The sequence below is a fragment of the Anolis sagrei genome, chromosome 6 (assembly GCF_037176765.1).
Source record: "Anolis sagrei isolate rAnoSag1 chromosome 6, rAnoSag1.mat, whole genome shotgun sequence".
Lineage (NCBI taxonomy): Eukaryota > Metazoa > Chordata > Lepidosauria > Squamata > Dactyloidae > Anolis > Anolis sagrei.
Window position 1 is genome coordinate 46,130,178 of NC_090026.1, and position 22,432 is coordinate 46,152,609.

Here is a 22,432-nt window from a genome sequence, read left to right on the forward strand (position 1 = left end):
CAAAAGTGGCAGGCTCAAACCCAGAACCTTAACCAATGGCTGATACCAAACAAGAGACTCCCCTCTGGGCACACAGAGGACTGGGAGACTTGGAAGGCGCTGAACACACTGCACTCTGGCACCACAAGATGCAGAGCCAACCTCAAGAAATGGGGCTACAAAGTGGAATCCTCAACATGCGAGTGCGGAGAAGAGCAAACCACTGACCACCTGCTGCAATGCAACCTGAGCCCTGCCACATGCACAATGGAGGACCTTCTTGCAGCAACACCAGAGGCACTCCAAGAGGCCAGATACTGGTCAAAGGACATCTAATCAACTACCAAACTCACAAATTTTGTATTTTGTCTGTTTGTTCGCTTTGTTCTGTTAGAAATGTAATATAAATGACTGGTTGCCCTGACACGACAAATAATATCTGGCAGTGCGGACTCATATAATCCAGTTTAAAGCAGCAGAAAACCTGGGATCAGATCCTGAGTCCACGCTGCCATATAATCCAGTTCAAGGAGGATTTTATACTGCTGTATGGAAGGGGCCTAAATTAAATGGCAGCGTGGACTCATACAATCCAGTTCAAAGCAGATAGTGTGGATTATCTGCTTTGACAATCCGAATGATAGGGCAGTGAAGATCCAGCCACTGTGGTGAAGCTGATGCAGGCCCTCCTCCTGTCTCCTAGCAACAGGAACTCAGCCTCACTAGAGAGCCTGAAAGACTCTATTTCCCAGAGTTCCTGGGCGCACGCTAGACGTGATTGACTGTTTAACCATAGAGAGAGGGGGAGAGAGAGTCTAGCTTGACGCAAGGGAGGAGAAAGAGTAGGCAGCGGGGCACATGACTTCCGGCGGAAGTGAGGCCCTGTGGTTCCGGCCGGCGTGAGTGAGCGAGTTTGGCTTCTTTTAAGATGGCGGCTGCGGCGGGCTTGGAGTTCCAGCGTGCCCAGTCTTTGCTGAGTACCGACCGCGAGGCCTCCATAGGCATCCTGCACTCGATAGGTGAGGCGGGCTCGCCGAAGGGCAGCCAGGCCGCAAGGGGGGCGCCCTCCTGGAGGGAAGGGGCGCGGAGAAAGGCCGGGCTGAGTCGGGCTGGAGCCGCTGCTGACTCACCGTGAGCCACTCGGACGGAGAGCGGTTCCTGGCGGGGATGGGGCCTCGGGAGAAGGGAGCTTTAGGGATTGCAGGAACGGGTGCTGGGCTCTGACCGCCGCTTGGGTGAAAAAGGCGAAAGCGCGGCCGAATTGAGAGAGAACGAGGTCTCCATTCGGGTCTCAATGGAAGGAGGCCCCGAATGACAACGAAGCAAGGGATCTCGGGTTGTGTTTATCTTGGGAGAGTTGCAAGTGGAACTCTGCACTGTAGAATGAATGCAGCTTGACACCACTTGATCTGCCCTGGCTCACTGCTGGGGAATAATGAGAATTTTAGGGTTTTTTGTTGTTTTCTCTTTGCCTCACCAAACTACAGCTCCCATGATCCCACAGTTCAAGTAGTGTCAAAGTGCATTAATTCCTCAGGACCCAGCCACACAATATCAAGGCAGAAAATCACATAATATCTGCTTTGACGTGGGTTATCTGATAGCCCTTTCACACAGCCATATCACCCAGAATATCAAGGCAGAAAAATCCCACAATATCTTATTTTAATTGGGTTATCTGAGTCCACACTGCTATATAATAATCATCATCATCTTTGGGTTGTTGTAGGTTTCTTTGGGCTATATGGCCATGTTCTCCTGACGTTTTGCCTGCATCTATGGCAAGGTTCCTCAGAGGTAGTGAGGTCTGTTGGAACTAGGAAATTGGGTTTATATATCTGTGGAATGACCCGGGTGGGACAAAGAACTCTTGTCTGTTGGAGCTAGGTGTGAATGTTTCAACTGACCGCCTTGATTAGCATTTGATGTCCTGACAGTGCCTGGGGCAATCTTTTGTTGAGATGTGAATAGATGTCCCAGATTGTTTCCTCTCTGTTGTTTTGCTGCTGTAATTTTAGAGTTTTTTTTAATACTGGTAGTCAGATTTTGTTCATTTTCATGGTTTCCTCCTTTCTGTTGAAATTGTCTACATGCTTGTGGATTTCAATGGCTTCTCTGTGTAGTCTGACATGGTGGTTGTTAGACCTCACTACCTCTGAGGATGCTTGCCATAGATGCAGGCAAAACGTCAGGAGAGAATGCCTCTAGAACATGGCCATATAGCCCGAGAAAACCTACAACAACCCAGGGATTCTGGCCATGAAAGCCTTTGACAATAATAATATTTGTATTTCGCTCTATCTCCCCAAAGAGACTCAGGGAAGATTCCAAACACAAAAGGCAAATATTCAATGCCCGAATACAAACAACAATACATCCATACTAACAAATTTATACAACCCAACATATAAATATGAATTATTAACTTAACAAACTAAAATTAAATAAAATGCACAGCCTGTTATAACAGACATAAGACAAAACATCAAATGGAAACAATAATTTCCCATTTCTTTGGAGCAAATATATTCCAGTTCAAAGCAGAAAATGTGGGATTTTATTCAGCAGTGTAGATGCATCTTGGGTGTTTGGGACAGAGAAAGGGGCATAGGCTGAATGGAGAGGATTTTCCTGAGTGAATTCACCCAGGCCCCTTCCACATAGCTGTATAAAATCCACATTGAACAGGGTCATATGGCAGTGTGAACTCAGATAATCCAGTTCAGACCTGAAAACATGTTTTTTGAACACACCTTTTAACATGGTTAGTATCTTAATTATTAAACTCGAGGACATAGTGATTTGCTTCACTTCATTACTTTATGGGGCTGATACTGTATACAGCCAGCTTATATTCGCAGCATTGACATTCTGTGATCAAAAGAGATGACTGTTTACAGTTTTTGTAACTAAGTTACATGTTCAGTTTGTACTTCACTATAAAACAATTACTTTCCCCTTACAATCCCCACCTCCCCTCTTCTCACCCCCCACCTGAGTCAGCTTATTTTAATACATTGATTTAATTGTTTGAATGGCTTGGTTCAAAATTCTGTAACTTAGTTACAAAACCTGTAAATAGTCATCTATACTGATTTATAGAATGATAGGGTTTGTATTATAATGCATTCTTATCTGTATGATTTTCAGAAATAGAAAGTTTTTTTAAAAGCTTATATCCACAGCCATTGCTGTGTTGTTGTGTTATTGTTTTTTTGAATCTTTTATATTAGTGGGGGTTTTGATGTTATTTTATGTAATTTTGTTAGGTAAACTCACATTGTTATTGTTTTTTTTTTTTTTATTTCAATGTACCTTGCTATATTTTGTATACTGTTGCACTATTGAATGCTTTTTGTGAGTTGCCCTGAGTCTCTTTGGGGAGATGGAAGTGGGATACAAATAAAGGTTTTTAATTATTATATTGTGGATTATCTGCCTTGATATTCTGGGTTATATAACTGTATGGAAGGACCCTCATGCTCATTCTATACTGCTATATATAATCCAGATTACCTGCTTTGAACTGGATTATAGGGAAGTGTAGACTCATATAATCCAGTTCAAAGTAGATAATGTGGATTATCTACTTTGGTAATCTTGATTATATGGCAGTATAGAAGGGGCTTCAGTTATTTGCCATCTACTCTCCCAACTTTGCTCTTGTTTCCTGACTGAAAGCTTCTTTATATATTTTGTAGTAGAGCTGCTAGACCTTCTCAGTCACTCTTTGTTGTTTTTCAGGACTGTTCCAATTCAGCCCTCAGAATCTCCTGGGTTAAAATCTAGGGTGCATCTACATTGCAGAATGAATACAGTTTGACACCACTTTAACTGCCATGGTTCAATGCTATGGAATTGTGGAGATTGTAGTTTTGCAAGGTCTTTCATCTTCTCTTTCAGAATGCTGGTGCCTCCTGTCATTCCATAACATTGACCAGTGACAATTAAAGTGGTGTCAAACAACATTAATTCTACACCCTTGAAACAGGTCTAAAATTGATGGTGCATGAGCAAGAAGGAACTGGCATCTTTCTACACTGTTATACTGATTAACAATGTAGAGAGATTCTGGGAAGCAGTTCAGCTCACTATGTGCAACCAGTGATAAGAATTAGCAATTGAGCTAATTCCTTTTCCTGATTCAGCCTATTTTCTGGATTTTGGGCAGCAGCAGAGATAAGGATGAAAGGGGGCTGGCTGACTGTACAATTAGATTTCCATTATTTCCTACCCTGTGTTTTAAACAGTTTAATATACACAGATGAACAGATGATAACTTATGCCTATGCCATAAAATGTACTGTGTTTGGGAGATCTGGGTTCTTTTCTAAGAATGAATCAAGTTAGATACCTCTCCTTTTATTATTGTAATTGTTATATTTGTTTGTATTCTGCTTTCTTCTCAAAGTAGCTAATAACAATACAATTTACATTATATAAACACTAAAATTGAATCGAACAGGAGTATTAAAAAGAAATAGTTACACTCATATAAAACCAATAAAAACTTATTCTTACATTCTTAAAACACTACATTCCACCCTCTGGCTCATTCTTCAAAATGTTCTTTTTTCAAAGTCTGTCTGAATTGAAAGGTTTTAGTCTGCCACCAGAAGGACTATAGGGAGGGGCCCATTCTGTCTTCTTTAGGCAGAGAGTTTCAAAGCCATGGGGCAGCCACCAAGAAGACCCTCTCACAGTTCCCCCTCCACAACAATTAAATAGGGAATGTGAGAATGAAGTATGCATCCTTAACATGTGATCATTGTCTAATCAATATCAACTACTCACAATATATGCAGTCTCTAGCCACAAAGGTAGTATGTTACTGAATAGTGGCTGCCAGGGATAGAAACACAAGGGAGTTATTGCCTTTAGAACCTTCAAGCTTCTCAGTGGCATTTTTGGCCACTGGATAGTGAGATCCTCGACTAGATAGACCAGGGGTCCTCAAACTATGGCCCGGGGGCCGGATACGGCCCTCGCTCAGGGTCAACCTAAGTCTGAAATTACTTGAAAGCACACAACAACAATCCTATCTCACTAGCCAAAAGCAGTCCCACACTTCCCATTGAAATACTAATAAGTTTATATTTGTTAAAATTGTACTTCATTTTAATTATTGTATTGTTTTTAAGTGTTTTTTGCACTCCAAATAAGATATGTGCGGTGTGCATAACAATTCATTCATGCTTTTTTCAAATTATAATCCGGCCCTCCAACAGTTTCAGGGACTGTGACCTGGCCCTCTGTTTAAAAAGTTTGTGGATCCCTGAGATAGACTATGGCCTGAAAACTCACTTTTTCCTTGTGTGTGTGTATATACCAGCTACTTTGAACTAATAAGGTGATGTACATGCGAGGGAGACAAATTTCCAAAAAAAGGGAATTAACTCACTGCCAAATATGTTGAAGTTATAGCAGTTGAAAATTACTTGTAGTAACTAAAGGTTATCCATGTTCTTTCAGCACATGTCATGTAAAGGACTAAATTAGGAACAGAGTCAGAGAAGTAAGAGCGACTGTACTTAATGGGTTTGGAACGTGGGGTGTTACCCTTAGATGTTCTGAAGCTGTAACCATAACTCTGAGGATCACAGTACACTTAGTGAGAATGTACTGTGATCCTCAGAGTTATAGTTACAGCTTCAGAACATGTGTCGGCATTTTATTGATTAAGAATTTGGGGGTTACCCTGTTCTGACCTGTCGTTCGTAAATTCTCCTTTGTAGACCGTCCACATTTCGAAATATTACCTTCTTTTTGTTTGAAACATGATGGACTTTCTGTAGGTTATTTTAAATTAGATGAAGTGATCAGACATTTACTCTTCTTTCGCCAGACAAAATTAGCCTGAGAATACTGCTAGGAACTTTATTTTTGTGGCCTTAAGAGCAAAACGAATATTGATGTATATCAAATTGATACAACTCATGTTGGAAGCAGAACTTTCTCTGGTCCTGTGGACTACAACACCACCATCCCAAAAAGGGGGGAAGAGATCGTACCCCATGTCATTTTGCTATACAGTTATGTTCAGACTAGAAAAGACTGAGTCTCACACTATGCAATTATATTACTTTGTACCCAGCTTAACTGCCATAGCGCCATCCTTTTGAAAGATGGGTGTGTGATTATCTCCAATTCTCAGTCAGATACCCTTAGTGCCTTACCAAAGTGTAAATCGCAATATTCCCTGGGATGCTTTAGTTGTGTAGTGAGAGAGAAACCTAAGAAGTACACCTTTATCTCACTGCTGTATTAATGTGCCTCACTACAATTGCTTTGATGAACAGGTCTGTCTTACCAAGAGTAACCTAGTGTAACTGAGACAATTTTAGGCCACTTACACAGTACTATGTTTCTCCTCATTATAGTCTTACCTTCCATATTCTGAAGTGCATCTTATCATAGATAACAATTCTATGATTTCCGTTATCACGTGTTCTGGGGTAAGCCATTGGTCTGGTCAATATTCCTTCTGGGTATGTAAAGAAAAGAAAATTGCAGTGAGAATGTGGGTTCCATGAAATAAACTGTTAGTATTAATGAAGCCAATCCTAAATGAAATGATTCCCCCATCTCTGGGAATTATGTTCCTGACTTTTGTGTGAATATGTGAAATCATGAACAATAGCAAACCATATTGAAATGAAGGATTTATAACCCATGGAATATTATAGGATTGTGCAGGAAGACCTTAAAATGTCTGTTGAGGACGTAATTTGTTGTACATGGATAAATGTACAACAGATTTGGGGGTCCTACTGTACAGTCTTTAGCTTTTATCTCCTTAATGTCCGAAATAATGATCACTCTCTGCTGTAGTTCACAAACAGTGTCTTAGGATACAGACATTTAAAATATATACCAATTTTGTGCATGTCTTTTCATGCCGATCTTCTGAAACTGGTAATCCAACTACTATTTGTAGTGCTGCAAAACTTTGATTCCATTGGCTTCTTCACAGTATCTGGTGACACATTGCAGCATGAAGAAGATTAATTTTCATAGTGGCAGCTGTGTGTATGCAGCTGCTGTGACAGTATTAAGCCAAATAGGTCAGATGGCATAAAGCATCTTATAAACGTGATCTCACATTTTTATGAGTTTTCTTACAGAACTGAATTCTTTTGTTTAATTCCAGAGACCCCAAGCCATAAACTGTCAATTGCTTCCTACTGACACAGAGAAACTATTCAACTTAAAATGAAGTAGGATTGAAATACATACTCTTTGATATGTTAAAAAGCTTGTCTTCTGTTGTCCTCCTAGTGAAACGTGATGTCCAGGAGAATGATGAAGAGGCTGTGCAAGTCAAGGAGCAGAGCATCTTGGAACTGGGGAGTCTCTTGGCCAAAACAGGGCAGGCAGAAGGTAAATCTTGTGTTTACAGTAATCAAATAGGACTGTAGCTTTTCCAAAGGAAAATATTAGAAAACTGGAAGTGGAATATCAAATTGCATTGTTAATTCCAGATACATTATACCATATCTGCTCCCACTCCTGAATTTCAAGTTGGTCTTACTCAAAAAGTTCAAGAGACCCCCGTTATTACGTTGGAAGTCCGTTTCTGTCAGTTCTATAGAATATCCACAAGTACATGAATTTGTAAAGGGAGCAAACCTGTCCATGCCGTGTTGTCTGACTTAAAACTCTACCAGTATTTTCTGGTAGTGTACTCCTTATCTACTAGTGACATGTGGTGGTATACATCCAGCAGGCTGCACAATTTCCACCCATACTATAAAGCTAGAGACATTAATTTGAATAGTTTGGTAACATGACTGGGAAGTTATCATGTTGATCTTGCATCCATGAGTCGAAAAGTCACTTTACCGTCAGCCCACTACGTCTACCTGGGTCGTGGGTGAAAGATCCTTGTAAATATGGAAAATTGACAAATATCTCTCAGGGATAGAGAAAGGTTAGGGAGTGGAGACATTGTGACACCACCACCACCATGGTACCCAAGGGCTATCCAGTCCTTCTGGCTTCTTTCTCTGCCTACCCACCTGCCCTCCCTGTCTCTCGTTCCTGCAACTAGAGCACAGTGGAGGAAAGTAGTTTGAGAGGGTGACTGGGGTGGTGAGGCAAGTAGCTTGCAGGAGAAAGAGGCTGGATGGGAGGGTAGGCAGAGAAAGGGTTAGGGAGGGCAAGCAAGGCCCCCAGGGATGGAGGCAGCAGAGGAGGAAAAAAAGTTGCCCCACACCCTATATGCTTCCTTCCCTGGCTAATTGCCCCAAAAGACTCTTCCAGACCCCTTCCCTCCACTAGATCCAGTACATCCACCTCATTTGCAGAAGAAACAGGTCAAAAAGTCAATTAAGGCATACAGGGGATCATGATGGAAGTGGTGGCTAGCAGAAGAGAGAGGGAAAGGGTTTTCCCACTCAAACATTATAGCCTCCCTGCTGTCACCCAGAACTCTCCCTTTTTTTCTCTGTGTCTGGAGCTTCCCCTTGCATCCAAGTTGTGGAAAAGAGAGGCCGGTAGGGTGAAAAACATTCACAGGGCTCAAGGCAGTGGCTTTCAGAGGAGGGAAGGAAGGGTTCTCCACACACATTCATGGTGGCTTCCTCACAAATCATCCAGGCTAAAAGCCTCCGAAAGCCCACAGCACATTTGGTTTTGGAGGTGGTTGGTGGCAGCTATGGCTGTGAGTAGTTATTGCATCTCCCAAAGACTGTTGTGTGCAAATTTGCAAATATTCAAATCTGCAGTATTTTTATGAGTAGCTATCGGAGTGGCGACGGTTGACAGGCAGCTCTGACGTGAGCTGGATCATGAGGTCATGAAGAGTCAGAAGCAACTGAAGAAATAAACAACATCTCTGTTATAAACCAAGTGTGAACAAAGGGGTCAGATACCACTTTTTGTCCCTGCATCAGGCCACACCAGCCACTGAAATTTAACTAGAAGTCACAACTGGTACTTGTGGATGGGGGAGCCTGAGAGAGTTGAAGAAAATGAGTCAGAAATGCATGGGTCTGTTCTAAGGGCTAAATCAGAACTTTCTTAACATTTCATGTTGGTGACACACTTTTTAGACATGAATCATTTCATAACACAGTAATTCAATATTACTAACCAACTGGAAGTTAAACCAATTTTTTACAAGAGATATGGACACATACATAAATTGTAATTACAAAACTATAAGAACACAATAATGGAAAACCGTTCATTTATATTTTTAGAACTATATGATTTGTAAGATAATAACATGTATTTCCAAAACCTTTGGCATTTCTTGTTACATTCACAGGACACACCTACATGCTGCAGTTTACACAATAATGGGTTCCGACACACAGTTTTGTAAACTCTGGGCTAGATTAATACAGTTGGCCCTCCACATTTGCGGATTTAAATTTTTGTCCAGATTAATAAAGTTTTTATTGAAACAAATACATTATAGTAGTTTGAACGCCAAAGCCAGAAATTTGCTCTAGGGCAAAGATTAATCTTCTTTGGACAAAAGGATGTCTAAGTCCTTATAGTCTTCTGCATCAGTTATTGTAGTACAACAACAACATATTCTTCTGTAGTCTTCCTCAGGAGGATTTTTTGAACGGTGACATTTGTGGGAATGCACATGTTGAATAAAGAACATAGTATTGTACCAGTACATATTCAACTGCATTGATTACCACTTTGCTTCTGAAGACTATTTATGATATAAACAGTCATCTCAAGAAACTTGAATGAATGAATTTTACTGTTATGGTTACAGAACAAGAGTATAAAACTTTAAAACTTTATAACATTAAAAACAGACTTTAAAAAAATCAACATTAAAATCAAAATTTGCAACATTAAAAGGAGAAAGTCCATGAGTAATAAAATGAGTAAGTTAAAACTTTACTCACAAAACCACTCTAGAAATGATCAATAGGTCCTTATCCTCTATAAGATGTTCTAAATAATATTCTTCATTTCTGCCTGGGAGCTTCTGTACAATGGGGGTAATAAAAACAGATTGAATATCCTTATAGAAATGATATTGTAAAAGAACATTCCTAGCAGTTTCTACTTCCTCCAAACCTCATGGGCATATTCGCTCATGGTAGGGGGCATAGTTGTAACCTACCCTGCAGTAGTGCTGATGACATAACATTACATCTGACCAGAGTGAAGGATTTCCCAAATTTGGGAATAAAGTGTATATGGTTTCATAATTAAGAGGAGCTCATTCCAAGAACCTTGTATTTCTCTGTTCCTATCTGTTTGTTTTTTTAAAAAAAAGATTGATCACAGAACTGGCTTTTGCATGGTTTTTACCATACACCAGCTACAGCAAGGAACTAAACCTTTTCTCTGGTTTGTGCCATAGCAATTATTCTGTTAAGACAAATTGGAAAAAAACTAGTTATACCATTAACATCATGCCTAGTTTGGCTCTTAGTGAACATCTCACACAGGAGCATCTTTTCTTGTTAAGAATCTACTTCACATCTCACATACTTAAGACGTAAGCACAGGAGTGGGAAGATGATGGGCCTTCCAATGTTGTTGGACTGCAGTTTCATCAGATCGACCAGGAAAAGTCAAATGGCATAGGACAGTGGGAGCTGCAGTCCAGCAGCTTCAGGAAGTCCTCATGTTTCTCAGCTCTGAGTTAGAATGATAACCATTGTGGGCATGAGCTTTTGTTTGGTGGCGTTAGGTGAATAATTTGTATATTATCACTATACTTAAAAATGTGAAAACTTTGTTCATTCTTACCAAGCATTTTATTTGCAAGCTTATGATCTGGTTAAACAATGTGAAAGTTATTGGAGGAAATAAAAACTAGTACTGGAAAAGGTTTATGTCATATAGAGATAATACAAAAATCATACTGAAGATGTGATAGTAGAAAGACATTGTGTGCTCCTGAAGAAAACCGGCTCCTGACTTTTAAAATTGTGTGGTTATTGCCATCCTCGAATGTCTTTAAAATGTGGCCTTTGGCTCTAGTATTGTTTCAGTAATGCTGGTTCTTGACTTCTTTCTTTTAAATGCAGAACTTGGAGGCCTTCTGAAGTATGTGCGTCCTTTCTTGAACTCCATCAGTAAGGCAAAGGCAGCCCGCCTGGTTAGATCTCTGCTAGACCTGTTTCTAGATATGGAAGCAGCAACAGGACAGGAGGTGAGATGAATTTAATGTTAGGCATAGAATTACCTGTTATGAATTACCCCTAGTTCTGAACAAGATAGGTTCTGTAGGATTGTTCTTAAGTTGAATATGTATGCAAGTTAGAACAGATACATTTTTCAGGTGTAACTCCAGATATATCTATCTATCCTTGGATAAAATAGGAAAGGGTTAACACCCCTGTGATGTTTTATTTGCCATCTGTGCCCCTGTTCAGAAGATTTTGCCTCACTTTCTGTCCCTGCAAAAATTACATTTTGAAAAACGTGGCTTGTTGTGGAAACAAAGGTTGGTGATAAAGCTTCAGTGATAACTCTTTCAGGAGTAAATTTAGTAGATTTATCTCACTTCCTGTTGTCTCACCCCTGTTCTTCACTATGTGCCATTTATAAGTCAGATGTTTCAAACTTGGGGACTGCTTGTAGAAGCTTGTGTAAATTATCTTCAGACATTGGTGATAGTTCAATGTCCTTCTTTTAGGTTGACCTGTGTCTTGAATGTATTGAGTGGGCCAAATCAGAGAAGAGGACATTCCTGCGCCAAGCTCTTGAGGTAGGTTATGGCGTAATTTGATATCATTAAATTGTGCATACTGGTCCCTCACTAGCTTTCTAGGGTTAGAAACCTGCTATCCTGAATACCCTTGTAGTACGCCTGAACATTTTGCATATGTTGCATATCCAGTGTTGCATATCCTGATCATCGTCTGTGCTACAAAAAAGTGTATATATGTTGCCTCTGAACTTTCCTCTCCAGTTTAAAAACAAGACACCCCATTTCATATAACCTCAGAAGTTTAAAAATAGTTATGGTGTGGCATCGTACCCATCCACCTATCTTACCCATCCACCTACCCAATCCCCCAAGGGTAGTACCTTTTGGAAAACCAGAATCTCCATAACCTTTTGGAGAAAAATGGCATTCACAACCGTTTAAAAATCATAACCTTTTGTAAAAGTATGATCTTCCAGAGAAGAGCCATAAAACTCATTTGAGTTAAATCTTCTCTTCAATGGTATTTAACAACATGTACTTATGCAAGACAATTTAGTTTCCAGTTGTTAGATTGATAACCTAGTTTTCTCTAATCTGTTAGGAACAGAGATTATGCCAGTGCACAAAATACAGCAGTTCTTTAGAAGTGTTTTGTTTTCAGTGCCCAGAAACACCTACTCTCCCATAAAATATCTTGTTTCTATATCATACCCTCAGAGGCAAAAATAAAGTAGACTTCGTTAAAAGTAACATATCTGATTTACTCAGAATCTTCATGTGTTCAACATAAGTTTGGGGTGTTTCTCTGTGCAGATGGCACAGGGCATCTGTCTTACATCTTTACATTTTGAAAGTCTAATGGCACCTGTCTTCTAAAATGGAGTCTGAGGTCTGAGCAGTCCCAGATCTGATCATGTGGTCTGCAGCCCCTTCCACAGCCTCAAAAACATAGAGTAAAGAAAAAGCTGCATACTAAAACATACATATACAATACAGCAAGCAGACAGAATCATATACAAACAAATTACTATGGAGGCTTGAAGTTTGCTATTTCTAACAGTACCAACTTCTGAATGATCTACAGATACTTCCCCCCTACCATCTGGGTGGACGATTGTAGTTTTAGAAGAATCTGAAGATGGTGGGGCAGATGAGAGCTATATTTCTCTCCATCATCCCTCATGGGTTCTGGTATCCTCAAAACAATCCAAAGACTTTGCCGCCCTCAGGAAATGGCAGTGAGGGGGAGATCCATGCCCCACCCACCTTCCTATGTGGGTGGGACATTTCAACAAGGAATGACTGGCAGGATCCCCCCTCACACACATCCATCTCCCAAGGATGGAGCCATTCTCTGAGCTCCCCATTCTCTGATTGGGGGTGGTATTAATATTTTTTCACATTTGCTGGGGGGGGGGGGCATGAATGTGTAGGATCACCCACAGTGGAATCTCCATTCAAATTCATACATCTTTTCTTCTAGGCAAGGCTGGTGTCTTTGTACTTTGACACTAAAAGGTACCAAGAAGCATTGCAGTTAGGTAAGTTCATCACTGTCTGACCACAATTAAGCATTTCATATTGATTAAAAGAGAGGGAAATCTGCTGGATATTTACTTTTGTGGCCCCTAGGTTTGCTTCACAGTATCATGTTTAACACTTGATCGCAACACCTCGTGCATACACATCATGGAGATAACATTTCATAACACATTAAGAGCTGTGTTTTTCAGTTTGCATGTTGAGCTGTCAGATAATTGCAGTGTTGCATATAAATAAAAGTACAGTTAACAAAGCAGATGTGTTCCTCTGCATTATTTTTTTAACCGAAACTTTGGTGTCAGAGGCAGGAACAACATAGAAATAAAAGAAATAGCTTTCTATATCACTGAAAATGTGCCTTTCAACCTGTTTCAGCAAACCTTTATCCAAAATTAGCAATGTGCACATGCAAAATGAAACAGTCAGGTCAGCATTGTATACATTTAAAAAGTAACCTACAGACAACTTGAAAACCTTCTGCTAGAATGCATCTGGGGATATTTTTCTATAAGAAACTTCCACTTTTATTATTTCTACTTTGGGGTCAGATCCGCGCTTTTCTTTAACTTGTTGGTGACAGCTGTTGAGGTAGAAATATCTTATTTCCTGGTTTCACGTTGTTTAGTTCTTCATGCAAGCTCTTCAGGGCTTTCATGGCAGCTGCTGTTTACCTTGTTTGTTATAGGTAAGCACATATGACTATAGTAGAATAAATTAAAGTAGGCTCACATTTTTCCTAACTTAAACTTTACCACATTATTTACTGTAAACCGACATTGAAAGTGCATTTCTCCAGCCCTCCTTTATCATCATTGTACCAATGCTACTAAATATCTTGCAACTAGACAGAAGATAAGAAGAAAAGGGGACCGGGCCAATGGAAAAAGACTTTTTGATAATTGTTTGAAGAAGAGGAAAACTATATGTCTTCCATATATATATGTGTGTGTGTGTGTGTGTACTGGTCACTTCCTTTGCATTTCCCAGAATAGGTTTGGTACCTAATTTTCATTCTCTGAGATTGGACTTGCCCAGCAAGCTTCAAGTAGAAATGGGAATTTGAAACTGGTTTCTCACATCAAAGCAGGATACTCTTCACTGCATATTAATCATATAAGTTCCCATGAGCAAAATAATCAGGATTGAGTATCTAAGAGTAATGAGGAAGGCATTAAGTAAAAATAGATGTTTGAGTTATTTATTCCATTGTATGGTTTTTGCCAGGTTCACAGCTTTTGCGGGAATTGAAGAAGATGGACGACAAGGCCCTGTTAGTTGAAGTGCAGCTCCTAGAGAGCAAGACCTATCATGCCTTGAGCAACTTGCCAAAAGCAAGAGCAGCGTTAACCTCAGCCCGGACCACCGCCAATGCAATCTATTGCCCACCCAAGTTGCAGGCAGCTTTGGATATGCAGTCAGGTATGTCTTGGTCGTAGCAAATGTGCCGTAACTTAGCTGAGCTATTAGATGAAGTTTGGGTTACAACTTTTCCTTATGGTTAAGGTGTTTTACTTCTCTGTTCTTCATGTTACTAGTAAAACAGTTGCAGTGAAAACCTTATTATTAAATCAAAGATATGCATATGATAATTGAACTGCAGTCACTTGTTTTAGAGCAGAAGCAGGATTTGTAGGATTAGCTGAAAGGTTGCATGGGACACTCGGAAATTCATTTTCTTTGACAAAGAAGGTGAGGGAAATAATAGTTCAAAGCAGTCTTTATGGGTCAGGCTTTGCAGTTGAATTCTTCCTTTTTTATCTCATCAGGTAGTCATGATTATAATAATGATGATGATTTATTTATTTATCATGTCAGTATCAACCAGACAATGATGATGATGATAAACTTTATTTATACCCCTCCACCATCTCCCCAATGGGGACTCGGAGCGGCTTACATGAGTCCAAGCCCAAACAACAATTTACAATAAAGTAAAACCAAAAACACAAACCGAAAACGCAAACAATAAACAACATAATTACATAAACATGTGAATACATAGCAATATAAAATTACAATAGGCACAATCACAATCACAATGGGCGGACAACATGTAATGATTAAAAGAAAAACTGATTAAAACTAATTAAAAACTCGGGCGAGGTAAAAGAGAGACAGATTATTTGTGGAGGAGGACTCATTATAGTGGGGGTTGTGGAATCAGGCTTTCCCACAAGAGGGGGGCATATACTCCAATGACAAAAACGTTGAGGCTAAGCAATAGTGTGAGATTGTATACCTACTCATCAAAGGCGCAGCAGAAGAGCCAGGTTTTAAGGTTCCTTTTAAAGGTTTCTAGGGTAGGAGCTTTCTTAATTTAAAGGTTTCTAGGAAAGGGGCTTTCCTAATTTCTCCAGGTAGTGATAGTCTAAGAGAGGGTTTTTTTTATTCATATGTTTGCTGTCTATTTCAACAGGCATCATCCATGCAGCAGAAGAAAAAGATTGGAAGACTGCATATTCTTATTTCTATGAAGCGTTTGAGGGTTACGATTCCATTGACAGTCCGAAAGCCATCACAGCATTGAAGTATATGCTGTTGTGCAAGATCATGCTGAATTTGTACGTCGTTTTTATGTCATAGAAAGAATGCAACACCTGTTTATTTCCTCCCTCTTTTTATATTTGTATTGAGAGTAATCAGGCGTCTGCAGAGTGAAATGAATTGTGAAGTTTCTTGTGTCGTTTTTATGAGTTGCAGATATTGGTAGTTGTGAAAAGATATGGATATTAGGAGAATAGCAGGGAAGGAAAAGGCTTAACAATCAAAGGCCTAGAGAATAGTAGCATAGTACTTCCCTCTCCTTGCAGTTGTAAGTACTATTTAGACCTCTTATAGATATGAGAATTTCATTATCAATTCACATCACTGCTCTTCTCTAGGCAATGTTGAAAGGAAACAAATGTCCAAGACAATTAAAAACAATTTGATCTGAAGCTCTTGCAATCTGAATATGTGTCTGATCAGCTTCCTTGCTTGTGTCAGTTGGGATCTCTGCTACTTCAAGGATGCAGAGGGAGTTCAGACCCTTGAGGCAAACCTTTTTATTTCAAGACTTTGGGAGCTGGAAGACCAAAAGAGCTGCTCAACGTTTTCTTTCTCCATACACAACATGCATTGGTAAACAGAAGAAGTAGAAGTCTTTCTATACAAGAGCACACATATGTGCTTTCAGCTTAGGTTTGATGTTAGCAGCTGTTGGAAACTGTGTGGGTTTTCTTTTTCTCTTTATGACTCATTGGAGTGACCACTTGCATGCAAGTTTCTTTGGGTCAGCCAGTCATCTAAGCCAAGAAAAATAACATTCTTCTAATTCTTGTTAGTTAACTCTTATCTGTTGGATGTCTCTGACTTATCGAATATGCCATTTTCAGGAAATTTAAAAAGATAGTCTAAAAACAAAATTTGGCTACCAGTATTAAAGCAATCTAAAACAACAACAGAAAGGAAACAATCTGGGACATCTAATCACTTCTCAACAAAAGATTGCCCCAGGCACTGCCAGGCCATCAAATGCTAATCAAGGTGGTCAGTTGAAACATTCACATCTAGCTCCAGCAGACAAGAGTCCTTTGTCCCACCCCGGTCATTCCAACATACATAAACCCTTTTCCCTAGTTCCAACAGACCTCACACTACCTCTGAGGATGCTTGCCATAGATGCAGGTGAAACATCAGGAGAGAATGCCTCTAGAACATGGCCATATAGCCTGAAAAAACCTACAACAACCCAGTCTAAAAATTGTTAGTGTAATATTGTAGACATTGTGTGGTGAGCCTGTGTGATAACCTGTTTTATAAGATTGAGTGAATCAACATTTCCCCTTGTTTTGTGTTCTGTCTTTCCAGGCCTGAGGATGTGCAGGCATTGGTGAGCGGGAAACTTGCACTGCGGTATGCAGGCAGACAGGTATAGAAATGCTGAGTTACCTTTTCTGTCCTCAAGGAATCTTTCGACCGTAGCTGCTACTGTTGGTTTCCCACTGATTTTGGCTACCTTGCAAATGATTCTCTCCTGCAAGAATGCTTGGACAGTTTCAGATGCTATCTAATTACAGTTGGCTAGTTCTCTGCTGTTCAATTTGGAGTTCTTTTGATGTGGTGGTTTTATTTTCTTTACTTTGGTTGAGTGTTTGCTAATGCAATTAAAACACTCTTAGATTTTTCTCTGAATTTCTTTGTGGTCTGCTAAGCCATTTTTGAAAACTGGATGCTACAACTACAACTTTTATTGAGTTGCTGTGAGTTTTCTGGGCTGTATGGCCATATTCCAGAGGCATTCTCTCCTGACATTTCACCCACATCTAAGGCAGGCATCCTGAGGTAGATGTGGATAAAATATCGGGAGAGAATATATCTGGAACATGGCCATACAACCCGGAAAACTCACAGCAACCCAGCGATTCCGGCCATGAAAGCCTTCGACAACACAACTTTTATTTGTTGTGATCCAGAACAGTGTCAGAGTTTACTCCTTTCTCTTTCAGACAGAAGCGTTAAAATGTGTGGCCCAGGCAAGTAAAAATCGATCGCTGGATGACTTCAAAAAGGTGAGAAAGCATAATAAAGACATAAACTGATGTTATTTTCTTTTGATAAATTCATCAGCCTAAGATATGGAATTACCACAAATATCTAGGAGAACTGAAGAGTGCCTTTATTAAACTAAATCCAGTTTTAGTGCCAAGTAGAAAATAGACCCATTTAAATGAACTCGTCTTGGTAGCAATCACCCGTCCCCTTGATTTCAGTGAGTCTGTTCCATTTGGAATTGAAATTCAATTAAGCCCAATATGCCTTACTCGTGAATTTTTTGGGGAAATGTGGTTGACAGCAATGATGGACTGAAAGAATTCAACTGGGGGTGGGGGGGGGGGGCAGTTCCTGAGGCTTCTTTGTTTTTTCAATTTGAAGCTTATTCTTCAGTTTATTTTTAGGCATTTCAATTTTTTTTAAGTCATGAGAGACAGAAGCTCATTTGCTAAATTAACATTCATATTTCTAGGCCTTGACCAAAGCCACGAGACTGGATTAAACAAAATACACTTGGGCTGAATTAGTTGCTAAACTTCTCCCAGCACACTTTCCTTGTCTTAACTACCTACTCTTTTTCTCCCCTTCCTTTCCCCTTATTCCAACTCTTACCTCCCCCTACTCTTTTTCCCTCCCCCACTTCCCCTGTCCTCTAGAAAGTGCTATGTCTAGTTATTCCCTGTTTTTATTTTGTATATATAGGAAAAAATCTTAATAAAATTATTTAAAAATAATAATAAAATAATAATATTTTTTTAAAAAAACCTTATTTATAGACCGCCTGAGGGGACTCAGGGAGGTTCTGAAAATCTCACTACCTCTGAGGATGCTTGCCATAGATGCAGGCGAAACGTCAGGGGAAAATGCCTCTAGAACATGGCCATATAGCCCGGAAAAACCTACTACGACCCAGTTCTGAAAATGTCTAGATTCTCCACTGCAACTCTGTGGTCAGCTTCCAGTAAAGGTTGACAATAAAGTTGCACTGAAGAACCTATAGATTCTTGGACCATATAAATCAAATCCACAAAAATTAAGTCTGCAAATGTATTGTGTCGATCGTATATGCAAAGTGACATAATTCAACTTTTCTTGGGTGAGATTCCTTGATATTACTAAATGCTCATAGCATAAACAAAGCCCCAAATTGATAATTTCAAGGGGTTATTTCAGGCAGCCATTATTCCAGTAGACTGCGAATGATTAGAATCTGGTTGTTTTTACTTCTTTTTGACTCAGTCCAATTTTCCATAGGCTCTCAAAGATTACAAAGTGGAACTCAGGGACGACCCCATCATCAACACACATTTGGGCAAACTTTATGATAACTTATTGGAACAAAACCTGATCAGGGTTATTGAGCCTTTCTCCAGAGTGCAGGTAAGATTTTTTCCAACTCCTTTGGGATTTTGGTTGTCTACTTGGATTTCCCAATTAAATATTATAAACCTGCCATGAGTGTAAGTTTCCCCCCATAAAATTGTTCTTTTTATGGGGGGAAAGCTTGCCATATAAGCTAGAGGCATTCCTGGTTACGGCTTTCAAAACATTACTTGTAGATCTTCCTACTTACACATGTCTTTTCATGGTAACATTTTATTTTGAACTATTGATATTGGAGGTGGAACAATTAGCTTGCAATAGACTCTCTCTAAGTAAACCATCATTTGCCATTTACATAAAAGTTGGTATTCTGTTTTAAAGTTATCTATAGCCAGGGATGCTATGAGTCTAGGCACCCTTTACCAGTCTTTTCTCATGTCAACAACATAATCCAAACAGGGACAAGAAAGAAGAGAGAGAGAAGGAATGTTAAAATGTTAAATGTTAATGTTAAAATGAACACCACCAGCCTCTGAATACAGTGCCCTCAACAAATCTCTCTCTATGTGTGTATTGTATTTGCTTTCTAGTGACATTGATGGCCTTGCCTTGATTTCTTTTTCAGATTGAACACATATCTAGCCTTATCAAACTGTCCAAGGTAAGAACTTGAGTGCTTTTTCATAAACATCTTGGGTACATTGCATAAAATAATAATAATAATAACAATACAAAATTTAGCATATATATCTCATTTACTGTGTCATACAGTGTTTTTGTGTCGGAATAATAATAATAATAATAATACATTGGTTTTAGACATGTGCATATGTGAATGTGGTGCCATTAGTGTTAAGAGTTTTGAAGAATATAATTAATTTACAATTAGAACCCTTGTGATCTTTTAATGGAAAATAATTCTTTTGTTTTCAAAGTTAAGAGAGTATGGATCAGAATTAAAGTTAAACTGTACCAAGAATTATATTAAATATCAACTGCCAGTTTGGGAATTTGACATAGTGTGACATTTTAAACAACTCTGTTGTAAGCAGTATTGAACAATGCTGCAAGCATATAAAGGCACATCAAATTGTGCCTCTGAGTCCCCTTCAGGGTGAAAAGGGCAGGGCACAAATGTGGTAAATAAATAAATAGTAACCACAAATACTTTCATGGGGAAAGTAGCCCATTCTGTGTATTGCTGTGTTGTAAAATCTACATCTGTATAATGTATAAACAATTTCTTATCAACCAGGAAAAATCCAAGTGTAGAGCAATTATTTTCTTGTAAGGCAAGGACAATATCTGTTGCTGTCATTAGGTCATGTCTAATTTATGTAAATCATTAAAATTTTGAGCAGCTGTAGACAAATTATGGCCTCCAGTTAATTTTGGAGTGCATCTACCATCATTGCTAACTATTGGTTAGGATTTATGGGTGTTGCAGTCCAATATCTAAAGGACCATAGATTGCTCTCACCTGATCTAGTGGATTTTTCAGTATTATCCAATAATTTGGCTGCTGATACTTGCTGGCCTGTAATTCTGAGAAGTTGATCATCTCCTGGTTCAATTTCAGGCAGATGTGGAAAGAAAACTCTCTCAGATGATACTGGACAAGAAATTCCACGGTGAGTTTTCATTCTGTCTACTTAGACCCACAGCCATAAAGTTGTGAATGAAGGAGTTGGATAGAGCTCACCACAACCTTTGGCCACTTATCATGGCAAGTTGCTCTAACAGTGCGCAGGAGTCAAACATCAGAAGTGATGTGTTTTAGTTCCTATACCTGCTTGGAGTTTTGCATTATTATTTCCTTGAAAAGCTCTGTCTGTTTGCCAGCTTTTGGGCTCTGTCACCTCAAAGTATATAGATGGTTCTGGTAGAGTATCAAGCTGTTCATTTAGACTTAATTAAGACTTACTTCTTTTGTTAGGGATCCTTGACCAAGGTGAAGGCGTCCTGATTATTTTTGATGAACCACCCGTAGACAAAACATACGAAGCTGCTCTGGAGACCATTCAAAATATGAGTAAAGTAGTGGATTCATTATACAACAAAGCCAAGAAACTAACATAGGTGAGGAGCTCTGTGGCACATAACGGGGGCTATAAAAGATTTTTGCATTCCCTCAAAAGGGGTTGTTTACTTGAATGACATGGCGCCATCTTTTTCTTTCTTGCAGAGTTGGGAACTGTTGGCTGTTGCTTTGACGAATTGATGCGTGAAACCTTTGGGGGGCGGGACAAAAGGCTAGAAGACTGGCGGGGGGATTTTTTGTTCCCCACCCCTACCCCCTTTTGCTCTACTTCTCACTTGGAAAGTTTTAAGACTTCCTCATCTGATCCATCTTGTCTATACGATTGTGTGTTCCAGTTTCCATGTAACCTTTTACCTGCTGAACTTTGTACTGGGATGGGGAAACAATAATGTTTAAAAAAACTTTTGGGGGGTGGGGGGAAGGAAGCAGTGGCAGTATCCTAATAAAAGGAGAGAGGCTAATGCTACCTTTAAAAATGCTTACCATTTTCTTGAGGGTGGCAGAGGGGTAGGCTAAATCTTTATGTCGTGGTAGGAACTTGGCCACCAAAGACTGCTTCATATGTCAACAGAATTCTTACACAGAAGGCATTTCTTACATACATTGTAGCATACCCTAATTGTACACAAATATACATGTATTGGAAATTGATGGCAGACTGCAGCTTCTCGGTATATATACAGATAGTGGGGTTCCCCACAGTCTTCCTCCATACTATTGTGGTCTGTGGAGGAATTTTGTAATCTGTGAAGCAGCAACCTAGAAAGCAAGAGCTATGTTAACCTTACGTTCAGAACTCAAGAGACATCAGGCAGCCAAAGTGAGATGAGTTTGCTTATCCACATCAGTCTTTACACTACTGAAGTGTTAGTTAAAATATCATTGGCCTCCCTCAACTTAAAAACCCTTCCAGTTCAATTCTGAGGCCTTAACATACAGGCGCCTGCTTGAACATATTTTTTTCCATTATCATACAAAAAAAAACAAGAGATTGCCCCAGTCACTTTTAAATAGTGACTCTGAATTTTTTCTCGTTCTGTAATGCATGCTGTTGGTTTTTTTTTTTTAAAAAAAGAAAGGCTGGAATGTACTTGCCTTTTAACTTCACAAAACATGCTGCTGAAAGAACAATTAAAGCTTCTGTTCCCCAAAGTTCACCTTTCTAAAAAGAACCTGAGATGTATTTTGCTTCCAGGTGGTTATTTTGGGGCCAGAGAGAGAGGTGTTTTCACCTCTTTGCCACCCCTCCAACACATAGAATGTGATGAATGAGCCTTAGGGCAAGGCTGCACATTACACCAGCCACACGTATGCTGCCAAGACCTGCAATCCCATGGTGAATTCTTCCATCCCTTTGAGGCCATCTAGAAGGACTT

At 39.5% G+C, this 22,432-nt stretch overlaps 1 protein-coding gene across 1 annotated transcript; it reads left to right on the forward strand.

The window, feature by feature from the left end:
* The first annotated feature begins 839 nt into the window (after nucleotides 1-839).
* Nucleotides 840-22,118, forward strand: PSMD11 (proteasome 26S subunit, non-ATPase 11). Its single transcript, XM_060781171.2, has 14 exons — nucleotides 840-998; nucleotides 7,258-7,359; nucleotides 10,992-11,116; nucleotides 11,603-11,674; nucleotides 13,101-13,158; nucleotides 14,384-14,578; nucleotides 15,576-15,720; nucleotides 17,009-17,069; nucleotides 17,647-17,709; nucleotides 18,947-19,072; nucleotides 19,641-19,676; nucleotides 20,595-20,646; nucleotides 20,952-21,094; nucleotides 21,201-22,118. The coding sequence occupies exons 1-13, from the start codon at nucleotides 908-910 to the stop codon at nucleotides 21,092-21,094; spliced, it is 1,269 nt and encodes a 422-aa protein (XP_060637154.1). The 5' UTR covers nucleotides 840-907; the 3' UTR covers nucleotides 21,201-22,118.
* Nucleotides 22,119-22,432: the final 314 nt, after the last annotated feature.